Source organism: Lygodium microphyllum, chromosome 10 (assembly GCF_053477565.2).
Source record: "Lygodium microphyllum isolate KBCC chromosome 10, Lygodium_microphyllum_v1.1.10, whole genome shotgun sequence".
NCBI classification, from domain to species: domain Eukaryota; kingdom Viridiplantae; phylum Streptophyta; class Polypodiopsida; order Schizaeales; family Lygodiaceae; genus Lygodium; species Lygodium microphyllum.
In genome coordinates, this window is record NC_141144.1 from 121867653 (window position 1) to 121880307 (window position 12655).

The 12655-nt window shown below is 38.5% G+C and overlaps 1 protein-coding gene across 1 annotated transcript; it reads left to right on the top strand.

The window, feature by feature from the left end:
• Positions 1-627: 627 nt before the first annotated feature.
• Positions 628-1486, top strand: LOC148030510 (trihelix transcription factor ASR3-like). The gene is made up of 2 exons (XM_087687393.1): positions 628-816; positions 929-1486. The coding sequence occupies exons 1-2, from the start codon at positions 628-630 to the stop codon at positions 1484-1486; spliced, it is 747 nt and encodes a 248-aa protein (XP_087543519.1).
• The last annotated feature ends 11169 nt before the right edge of the window (positions 1487-12655 follow it).

Below are 12655 nucleotides of genomic sequence, written 5' to 3' on the forward strand. Positions count from 1 at the left end.
GATTGCCAATCAAAGGCATAGGCATACCCCATGAGTACCATTGCCACTTGCATAAACATCTTCATGCCAACATGAGCATATAAGTGCCACTATCAAGAGAATCAAAGTGCCAAGCCTTAGCTTTGCAACTAAATCACTACACTTTAGGCATACACCCCATGATTCCTCACGCATCCAATGCATTCCATTGCTTCTAAATCCCCCTGAATCTAAAGCTGATAGCGCTTTTCCAATTTCCTTTTTGTTGGGTAGATCAATAAGCTGATGTGAAGTTTTGGTTTTTAGAGAGACCCAGAAGATGGTCGGTAATGCTTCTAAAGAATACAGATTGCTTCAGACAACAAAAGTTATGTGATCCAGAATTGTCCAGCTAAACACGTTTCATTACATGAATTTGTAAAAGCACAAGGCAGCTTGCCCTTGAATCTGTAGACCTCCCAGATTGTAATTGAGCCAGCCAATCAAAGCTCTTTACTGACTGACAAACAGATGGATTCCTCAAATCCAAGTACCCCTTGTGCAGTACTTTCTGCACCAATAGATCAAGAAAAGAGATTTGTAAGATTTGCCAATACTAAGACACAAATTGGAACTATAGCTAGTGGGAACATAATGATGAAGGTGTCAATGGGTCACCAGACAACTATTGCAGCAATAGGACACAACAGGCCACTTTTAGAGCTGCAAATAATGCAACATGCTGCCACTTCTTTAGGACAAGCAGTAGACAACCAGCAACAGGCTTCAAATAGTTTGCTATCTGGGAATGTTCTTCAGGAAAAGCAGACCTTGGATGCTGCTCCTGGAGCCTCCACAGTTGCCGGTAACCCCATGCTTGATCAGATCTCTCAGAATCATTTCTCACCTCTAAAATGAACTTTTCATGGTCGCAATCTCTGGGTTGACTATCGCTGCATCCGTTGACTAGCATAGCCTTCGTGGAAAGCAGTCTTTTTGGCTTATGAGTAGTGATGTCAAGAAGGACAACAAGCTACCCGGATGCTTCGACCGCGAGGTCTTTGAGGCTCTTGAAAGTGCATTTTCCAAAGACCCATGTGCCATTGCAGAGGTAATATTTGATGGTGGTAGGCATTCTGCTAATGATGGGCTATTCTCTGACATAGAGCATCCATTTGTTGAAGAGGATGTATCAGTAACTGTTGCCAAGGAGATGGAGAGTCCTCCTATAGAGAGTATGCCTCCAGCACAAGGAAACTACGAGAAGAAGTTTATAGATGGAAATATCAATGTGGACACTTGCGAGGATAAGCTTGATGTGCTGCCTAGTTCAAAAAGAAGGAAGCATCTAGAAGGTGTTGATTTCCACAGGGAGCTTTTAGGAATGCTGGAATGTAACAATAAGCTTTTAGCCACTCATGTGGATTCACGAAATGTCAACAGTCATCTTGGCAGAAGTCAAAGGAAAAAGCCACTTCCTCTTCTGATTCCCTGGCATGTTGCTGCGTCACAACCACGAGGCCATTGAATGGTGGATGCTTGCAGTTGCTGGTGCGATTCCATGCACTTTGTTAATGATTGGGCTTTTCTTCATCCCTAAATGACAGATGCACCTTTTAAAGCACAAGGAAACAGGCAAGATTCGTCTTATCATGCGGAAAAACAAAACACTAAAGATCTGTGCAAACCACACAGTTGTCCCAAATGTGAAACTTCAGGAGCATCAAGGCAGCGATAAAACATGGGTCTGGCATGCATAAGATTTTGCAGATGGGGAGCTAAAAGAGGAGCTATTTTATATTAAATTTGGGAGTGTTGAAAATGCGAAAAGTTTCAAGTCAGCTTATGAGGAAGCTCAAAAGGCCCAAGCTACAAAGCCCGACATAGAAGGGAAGGATGTTGATTCTCCCCTTGTTGTCTTCTTCTCTATAGGTGCAACATATGCCAAGGTTGTAGAGGCAAGTGCGAAGCCTCTTGAAGAGGTGGCCGATCAGCCCTGGGGCTTCACCAGGGTACTCCAAACGCTCAAGATGGTGGAGAAAGCCATGACAACACATGTTTGCAATGGGGGAGCAAAGTCTAAGAGACATGAAATGATCTTGGCTTGGTACTCCATGGAAGCTCCAAAAGGAAGCTTAAAAGGAAGAAAGAGAAGACCTCTTTTCAAACTCCCTAGAAGGCTCCCATCTCGATAGTACTCCCTGACTCCTGTTGTCTTCAATGTTGTACTTGTCTTGGTGTACCTTAGAAAATTAGGGTTTTCTAACTGAAAAGAGAACTAAATCTAAAAGGAGAGAGAAAGGAAGGATCTAAAAACTAAGCTCTGATACCAACTATAATGAAGGAGACCTATCTAATCTAACTAAAAGAGAGAGAGAGAGAGAAGGAAGAAGACTGCAGAAGAGAGAGAAGAAGAGAGTAGAGGAGAGAGAAAGACTGGAGAAGAGAGAGAAGATATGAAAAGAGAGAGAAAGAGGAGGGAAGCCATGGAAGCTGGAAGGAAGGAGAAAAGAGACTTGATTATTGATAAAAACTGATGCCCTAATTGGGTCTCTCAACACCTTATATACCCTGTCAGTATAACTAGGTATTCCCATCCTAACCCGTGTCCTACCCGTATATTCCCACTCTTTTACACTGTAATGAAGGAAACCTATCTAATCTAACTAAAAGAGAGAGAGAGAAGGAAGAAGACTGCAAAAGAGAGAGAAGAAGAGAGTAGAGGAGAGAGAAATACTAGGAGAAGAGAGAGAAAGACATGAAAAGAGAGAGAAAGAGGAGGGAAGCCATGAAAGCTGGAAGGAGGGAGAAAAGAGACTTGATTATTGATAAACTGATGCCCTAATTGGGTCTCTCAACACCTTATATACCCTGTCAGTATAACTGGGTATTCCCATGCTAACCCGTGTCCTACCCGTCTATCCCCACTCTTTTACAAATGCAATATCAATCATGCCAAATGGCAGAAAAAGAGTGGCATTTAGGTGCACATGGTACTTTGTGGGGTCCAAAAAAGGCACCAAATTAGCTCGATAACTATTGGCATCCTATACTATTGCTATGGGGGCATAAAGGCTCCAACCCCCAAAAAAAATGAGGGCGGTTTGCCACGAAGCGACCAGGCACAATTTGACCTGGTCAAACTGGGCCTGGTCGCTTCATGGTGAATCACCCTTATTTTTTGGTCCCGAGCCGGCGCCTTTATGACCCCATAGCAATATCGTGTGGCATGAGCAATTTTTGAGATTTTTGGGCATTTTTTGGACCCCACAAAGTATTAACGACACATGAATGCCCCTTGTTTTGCACCACTTGTGGTCATCGTTACCCCACTATCTTCTACCAAGTTTGTGTACAACCTTTTCTCTATTTTCTATACTTGCACTTTGTTGCACTTGATAAAGTCATCAAATAGTAATGGTAATTTTCTTTCTTACAATATGTACCATACACATTTTCTTTAGTTTTTTACCACAAATCCTTTAACAATTTGTATTGATTTTAGGGTTCAAGGGCATGGCCTTGGAACCCCCGGCAATAGTAGTAATAGGAGCCATTGGCCCCATTCTTGATTAAATAATTGGTGAAAATACACGAGTTTAAGGCATGTCAATAAACAACCTGCATTGGATTATGGCTGTACACATAATAGACTTGGGACATATGGCCTTGGTCACCCCATGGCAGACATGGCAGACACCTCTTTTAGCCACGTCAAGCCCCAAGAATCTCATGAGCAATAATTTGGGCTATTGACACTTTTAGAAATTGTGTGATTCAAATTTTAAGGCCACTAGATTGGTAACATGACACTTTTATGTCCTTCAACACTTCTATGTCCTCTTAACCAAGCAATTTCCTAGAATTATTGCAAGGGATACTGATGAGGACTTAGAGTGTTGATATCCACAAAGATAGCTTATGAGTTGAAAATACTTGGAATTTTTTTGGGTTATGGATTCTAGATATAGCATTGTGTTTGATAAGCATTCTCAAACCTAAACTATGCCAAAAAACATGTTTTGGCTCATTTTTCATAAAATTGGCCATAGACCACCCTAAAAGCCTCTTAATGAACTTCTAGGGTGCTACATAAATAGCCTTTATCATTCTAAATGTTTTCTAATGCTTCTAAGACATAGTTACTATATGTCTTTGAAGTAATGGCCTATTTATATAAATGTTGCCATGCAAATTTATGGACAAATTTTACACTTTGACCAATTTTTTGCCAATGTATATGTAAAAAAATGGTAATTTTGATGGTGCATATAGATTCATGACAATGTAATGCTTCTTTCTTGAGTTTTGGGCCACCTAAGACCCCTAATAGCTAACAACATGAAGTTGGAGAAAAAATTTCAATTTTACCAAAATCGGTCCCATTTTGAGTTAGAGATATATTATGTTCAATATTGCTCAATTCCTTCCATGAATATGGCTAATTTTTAGCTTAGGTCCAAATCTAAGCATACAATACCAATTTGGCTCCAAGTACATACATTTTGAAGAGATTGAGATGGCCACAATGTGGAAGCCAGTTTATTTGCTCATGCAATTTTTGTGGTTTGTAGTTGTGTGTGAGAGCAAGATTAACAAAGTGTAACAATATAAACCATATACATGAGTACATATGGTTGTAGTCATGGAAACATTGATGATAAGTCAGCAGAATACAAAAAGTGCAACTTTTTTGTACTTAATTGTATGCATAATCAAAAAAATGTGGGGCTATAGCAGCCATAGGATTAGATCAAGAACCCATGGAAGTTAACGAGAAAAATAGATTGATGGCGTGTAAAATTCTCTATGTTGTATACCATGGGCTTAACCATGAAAGATTCTTGTTTTCGATCAAATGTAGCACTACATTGGCTTTGGAAGCTCCTCACGACCATGGAATCAAGAAGTGTACACATTACTTATTTTTTTCATATAGAATGGGTTCTTAGCATCAAGCTCGTGTAAGGATGCTTAAAATATTATACATATACTAGGAGTATTGAATTTTTTTCCAAAACCTTGAAAGGACACTTTTATGTCCTATTAGGTTACCAAACTAGTACTACAAGTGTTGATTGCACCCAAACCCCCTCTTTTTTCACGATTTGTGGTCATTGCTACTAGCATTACATCACACTTGACAAGCTCTTACCTGGCTCTTCACTTTATTATATAATGTATGCACTTTATTGGGCCCAGTAAATATTTCTTTTCTATGCTTGCATATTTTTGTTGGCCTTTGTTTAAAGCAAGTTTGGCTGCATTGGACTTCAATATCTTTGCCACCATGCCCAAAATGACTTGAATTTTGGTAACAGGGATTTTGGAGCAAAGAACCTCATTTGACTTAAAGTGAATCATAGTGACTTAAAAACTCATGATTGCAAGGACCTTAAAACCATTAAAATACTTATGGATTGCTACAAGTTGTACCGTATTGTGTCAGAATGAGTAAGAAAACTAACTATTTTTGCAAGCTTAACACAATGAATAAAAAATAACAACATTGCAATGCTCCAAAGAAATGTCATAGATCAAAACTATTTCATTAATTTGAGCAGAGGTTACATAGCCCCATGGGTTGTTTTTAGGTTATGCATTGGGGTAAGCCAATTTTCCTACACAACAAGGAATTATCCTTCCTTTTGCACACAAAGCTCCCCCTATGAAAATGGCACAAGCTTCACATTGTACAAACTCAAGAGCCAAGGTTGCCAAGATCCAATCTTCATGTGCTATTATATCCCAAGAATGATCCTGCATATACAAAAATCAAGCTCCACTTGCATTGCGTTAACCATGCCAGCAACTAATGCCTCCCATTTTCTCTTGTTAGCATCTCTAAATCTCACACACATGGGATAATTTAAATGTTATCCTTTGCAATACACATGATGGGCACACGATACACTTCACTTGCATGGAACTAAAAGTGCACAAATGTATGCCATTGAGCAACAAAATGATCTCACTCAATGAGCATTGTTACAGAAAACCCTCATAAAGTAGTTTCTCAAGTTCAATGTGCACCTCAAAGGTTCATGCAATATTTTCCAAAGGATTTCATCCAGAACATATGCTAGAGCATTGCAAGATGTCTACATCAAAATCATGAACTAGCATGACTAAAGACTAACAAGTGTTGGTGTAGGTGTTGGCTCTAGCCACCCCCATCCCCATTAGATAAAGTGGAAAGATATATGTAGCTACAAAGAGGAAGAAATTGTGCTCAATGAGATGTAATGCTAGGAAACCTGGGTAAAGAAACCCCAAATTTACCATGGTGTGTTGCAAAGGTTCTTGTCAAATCTTCCAAAGGATTCTATTCAACAAACATTGAGGGGTACTTGCAATGCAACAAAGCCATTCAACCAAAGCATTATGAACACAAATTCCAATACAATGCTACAATTTAGAATAGAATCAATAAGATCATGTACAAAAGGAGACCCAAAGCTTTAAAAGATGCACTACTCGTCATCTTCAACAAGCTACAACTCTGAAGTCAACTAGCTTTGGTTGTTTAGGTGCTTGAGTTCCATGATTTGTCATTTGCAATGATGGTTCCACACAAGTCAATGTGTGTTGGCAAGAGACATTATGAACTCTTCATTTGCATCTTCCTCTTTGGAAGTATAGGGGCTCAAGGTCTTATGGTTCTAGGGATGGAAGCTTCCTTGGTAATGTAAAAGGTAGAGATAGCTACCAAATGGTGCAAAGGGTAGGGAACATGGTGTTGTATAGTGCAACAGCTTGGAGCTAAAGCTCCCAGTTACATCAAGCAACAAGAGAGGAGAGAATGGTGGGGGAAATATGGCCTCAATGTTGTTGCAAACTACATCTTTGAATCTAAAGCTCCATAGCTTCTTGTGAGAGAAGACTATGAGTAGTTGGACATCCGAACAAGCTCTCCATAGCTAGATATGGTGCAACTTCTTAGATTTGAGCTTGCTAGTGAAGGGGGAAGTAGAATAGAGAGAGAAAAAGGTAAAACTATCTTCTTGCTTGTAAAGAGAGAATATAAGCAAGTTGGCTATAAGAGAAGCTCTCCATAGCTAGACATGGTGCAACTTCTCAAATCTGGGCTTAGGATTGAAGGAAGAGGTAGGAGAGAGAGAGAGAGAGAGAGAGAGAGAGAGAGAGAGAGAGAGAGAGAGAGAGAGAGAGAGAGAGAGAGAGAGAGAGAGAGAGAGAGAGAGAGAGAGAGAGAGAGAGAGAGAGAGAGAGAGAGGGGGGGGGGAGGGAGGGAGGGAGGGAGGGAGGGAGGGGGAAAACATGCTTCTTCATGTAGAGAGAGAGTAAAAAACAAATTTTGAATATTTGGCCAAATCCGGAGGAGAGAGAGGAGGGTAAGTAACATTAAATGATAGTCTGAGAGGGCATTTTTTAGGCTAGCTCACTTTTTGAGGGTGGCCCATTGAAGGTGCTAGCACCTTTTCCTTTTAAAAATGGAAGGAAATTATAATTTATACCACTTTTTGATTTTTTACTATATTTTGAGCCATTTGTAGCTTAATATTGTATTTTTGACCCACTACTTTTTAGGCTCTTACAAACCCAACATTTTTGTAACATGGCACTTTTCTACTTGCCTATTTCTTAATCACTCTGATTGGAATTAGGCAAATTAAAGGGCCCAAGAACCACCCATTCATAACCTAATGCACATATCTAATGGTATTGATTGTTGTTTGGTGAACCCAATCATTTGAACATGCTCATTTACTAACTCCAAGCCTTTAAGGCACCACTATGTTTCATAGCTTATGGAGTTATGTTGAGCACATGAGTGTACAAAATGCAAATTGCTCAACCCTGTTCATTTCTAGTTTCAAGATGTAATGACCAAAATTCATTATGCCATTGGTCTTCTCATCTCTTAGTTGATGCATTTGTACATGCTGCTTGTTGGCAAGTGCCATCTACATTGGAGTCTTTCGATCCTCTAGTTTCTCCAACTATATCTCTTGCTTAGCACCATCTTGATCATGCATATGAGTGGTAACCAAAATTTTTGATTTTATGAGAGTTTGGATCATCCTTAACAGAATTAAATCATATCCTTGCACATCAAATAACTTTGTGGGAGTTACTTCAATGACACATGTGTCAAGTGTGACCAAATTTCAACCCAATTCAAGGGTTCAATGTCAACCTTAAGTTATAGTTTAGGAATATAAGCTTTATTCCACATTAGGTGATTGAGATACACTACTCTTTTTCAATTTACCATCATCTAACGCTCTGCATATCCAAAGATGTGTCTCTGCATTCATCTAGTTTGGAACTCAATGTTTGCATTTTTGGCTGATTCAAAATCTTCTACATGGGTCTTTGCAACATTCATATAGCTATGGTCTTTCATATTTATCCAAGTTATGACACCCACTTGCATGAGGTATATATAACTACATCTTGTTCAACCCCATGATCCCTAAGCAAGATATACATCAAATTGGGTAAAGCCTAAACATGTTATCAAAGAACTTCCACAACCACACGTCTAATCCAAGGCAAAAACTAGATTGGTGTGGATGACAAAACTTCAATAACGCACCCCTCAACCCATACATCTAAACCAAAAGCCAAATCTAAGTATCTAGAAGCCCAAGACTTCATATGCCAAGCATTTTAGAGCCATCAATAAACAAAAAATATTTACAATGACAAGTGTTTTGGCTCCTAAAACAATTTCCACAACATCAAAAGCTTCAATGTCAAATGTTGTCTTAACCCCAACTCAAATCATCAAATAATGGGCAGAATTCTTGAAAGGTTTAGTTCTAAAAACTCATTCTTTGATATGGATAGAAAGACTCTACCTCAAAAGCACTTGAGCAATTCATTCAAGTCCCATTTTGTTGCACATCATATTGCTACCCATCCATGTATTCTATGTTGCATGAAATAGGGCCACATTACAGGGCTATGTATAGACACATATTGTTTGTCCCATGCACATGCACACAAACCACTTAGATTCACACTAGGTGGGGGGAAGACATTGTAAATATGCAAGCCTGTCTAAATCTATTATTTTTTGAGCGAAAAGTTTAAACTTTTTTGCTTTTGACTTTGAATATCTTTTATTATTTGCTTTTAAATGCCCATAGAATATCCAAATAGATTGGGAAAATTACCATATCTTAGCCCCATAAGTGTGTGTGCCTTCAATAAACAAGAAGTGATTTGAGGGAACCCTTTTTTCCCTCTTGGAAAATGGTCAATCTAATTGTGAGTGCAATGGTAATGCTATAGCGCCACTGGAAATACATATATAGGTTTAAAGGTTGCAATTCGAGAGTATGATAACCTAGCTTCAAATAAATCTCAATTGCTCTTTTGAGGTTTAAAAAAAAAAAGAAAAGACTACATATGTAATATTTTTACCATTTCATTACCGATTCATGAATAGGTAAATAGGTTTACAATCTTTATCTAAATACAAGAAACTAGTAAATGGCTCCTCTATCCATAGCTTGAATAGGTCCAATTGTTACACTAAAATATGTTAAAATACAATATTTTGGATAATCTTTTTCAAGACAACCTTGGCCAACAAAAGGGTTATTCAAGAAATCCAACTCTTGGAAATGTGAATCACTCATGGCTTTAGTTCATGTCAAAAGATAACCAATATGGTTAGGTTTGCGTGTTGTTTGCATGTGTTGCATCATTGCATTGAAATGGATTGATTGCAAAATTCTCAAAAGAATTTTCACGGCTACAATTTGCTTGTTCGAACCAACGGCGACAAACTGGAGTAAGCCTAATTATCCACTTCAAATATGTACCAAATATGTTATTTGCCACAATACAAGAAGATAAAACAATCTGCCAGGCCTAGCAAGCCAACCAGCTCCAAAATGCTAGCAACAAAAAAGTGCCAAAAGGTCTTGGCAGAACACCAATGTGAACAATCTTAATGGTCAAATCAACAATGTCTTTTGAGAATGGTCTAACTATTGGAATCGTTCATCTAATTGCATCCATGTGAAGACATGTAGTTTTAATTTGAAACTATGTTTATAGGTTAAAGCCACTCTTCACCATAGCTTTCACCCGTGCAGCATTGCAATGGAACTCCACTGTGCCATCAAGTACCAAGCAATAAAATATATCACAATCTAGAGAATGTTTGAGAAAATGCAGGGGATGCCAATTGCCTCTGCCAAAGATGTGTGGTAGTTTCCCTGCCAAAGTATCCATTGTTTTTTCAAATTTTGATATATGTCGACCACCGGATGCTCAGGTCGACTAAATACTATATTTGGCTATTTGGAGTGTCTGTAAATATATCTGGGGTACGCTTCAATGTTTATAGCGGTGCGTTGCTAGTCCCCGGCCTATATAAACAAATATAAGCTTATATTAAGATAACTCACCTGTGTGACAGCTAAAGCGGATAATCGATGAGCCCTCCAAGCTTCCGTCACTCGCTACACTCGCATCGATACTCCATAATCAAATCCATTTGATTCCTGGTATTTCTTATGTTTTGCTCTTCGCATTCATTGTTAACCTTAATTAGCAAGTTGTTAATTAGTATGATTAGCATCCTCATGTGTGATTATTAGAATTAGAGTGGTAGATGAGTCTGTTGCTCCACCATATTTGGTAGAGTTAGTCTAGAAGACAAGCTCTATACGTAGACTCCTTAGGTGCCCGGGTACTTTCCACCATTTTGCACTTCATGAGCATCCAATCATGGGTATTGTGTGTGTGTGGTTGTGTTTTGGGTAGTTAGACAAGTCTAGCGCAAGACCTCTTAGGCATTCCCTTTTCTAGATAGGATGTTTGGTAGCTTCTACTCATGCTGGTAGCTCTAGATTAGCTTGTTCGTGTTGTCTGATAGACATAGATTGACCAAAGTTCCATAAGCTTGAATCATGTACGTGTTATTACCTTGGATGGCATGTTGACACTAACAACATTAATTCCATGCACTAGTGGGTACTACATTCTTCTTATACACCTTTTATGTTTAGGAGTTTGCTATGTTATATCCATTCGATGCAATGACCCAAGCTCTAGATGACGATCATTATAATGTTTTCCCATGTACTCATTCCCAAGTTTGTGGATGGTGCAGTCAATGGTTAGCAATTATTATAGGTTTCCTAACGTGTTTCTTGCATTAAGGGTGAACAAGATGGAAATTGTGTGGGACTTTATACATCCAAGTAGGTTTGATTAACAAAGAATTTCACGTCCACGGGAAATGACCTACATGGAGTTGCAAGAGTGAAACAAAGCTCATCATTTAAAGCTTCTTGGTGAGATCGATTGTAAGAAAGCAAGGCCAAACTAAAAAAGTAGAATGGATGTGGGTGTTGTCTAATAATATAGGCTAGTTGGGAAGTTTGGGCATTAGTGCTTGGAATTATGTTATTGTTGGTGGTTTTTATGCTCAATAGAAAATAGTGAAACAATGGCTATACATTGCACCAATTGTAAGGTCCAACTTGTGTATTTCTAAAAATTAAGATAATGGAACAAAACATGCAACACTGATTGACTTGAATTTCACATTTGTAACCTCATATTTATTCTCAAGTCTATGCTCTAGAATGGTAAGAATGACTTACGTTCTTATAAATTTTGGGGAGACATGTATCAACTCTCCACAATAATACTAAATGGATCAAATGATTTTACAAAATTTATAAAATATGACAAGTTTGAATTTTGTTTGTAGTTCCTCAAAGGAAAAATTGTCCTTTTGAAGATATACTCAAGGAAACATCTTCCATAATAGGTGAGTGATTTGAATTGATTGCATTTTCCTCTATGGCATTCTAAGTAAAACACGCAATAGAATCACACTCCTTGCCACTTAATCATAATAATAAAATTGAATGTGGATCCTTTAAGAAAAAATGACACGAAGAGAAAGGGACAAGGATAGCACAAGACATAGGATGAATGAGACAGAGGAAGTGTAGTCCACATGCATATCACAATGCATTCTAATGATATCATCCATCAAATTAATTACGTTCTCATTTGCATACAATCGAGGTATCCATGATGCCATTCCATGAGTAGACACCAAATGCAAAGCTAGTAGAGGGGAAATTAGATAGTGGTTCCACGACCAATCCAAGAAGCGACAAGCAAGGTTAGTGTGGCATGGCCCTTCAATGAGTACTACATTCATATGAAGACCTTGTTGAGCAAAGATGTGGGTGAAAGTTGGGTGAAAGTTGAAACCAAGATGCCCAAACATATAAAACTAATTATCTAAATGACAACATCATCACCAAGCAATTCTTAAAACCACATCAAAACAAGAAAAAGGTTAGCATACACCATTAAACACCCCTCCCTCCATGCTTCTCTCTCTCTCTCTCTCTCTCTCTCTCTCTCTCTCTCTCTCTCTCTCTCTCTCTCAAACACACACACACACATGCACAATATACATACATAAAGGCTTGATTTTTATAATTACAAAATAACCAATCAATCAAAATTGTATATAAAGAAAAAGGAAAAAGAAAACTTCATACTGTTATGACTTTGAGAGAGAGAGAGAACAGACATGTCAAACAGTAGCATGCAAGCTCTTCTATGTTGACCAGATAGTGTTGTAACAAGCGGGATACACACCGACTAGGGTTTAGACACCCCGTCACACTCACCGAGGCATATAAGGTGTAAGAGCCCCATATTAGGGCAACCAATTATTATCAAG

Coding starts and splice junctions, on each gene's coding strand:
- LOC148030510 (XM_087687393.1), top strand. CDS start 628: ATGGGTCACCAGACAACTATTGCAGCAATAGGACACAACAGGCCACTT. Junction 817..928: donor CTGCTCCTGGAGCCTCCACA/GTTGCCGGTAAC, acceptor TCCGTTGACTAG/CATAGCCTTCGTGGAAAGCA.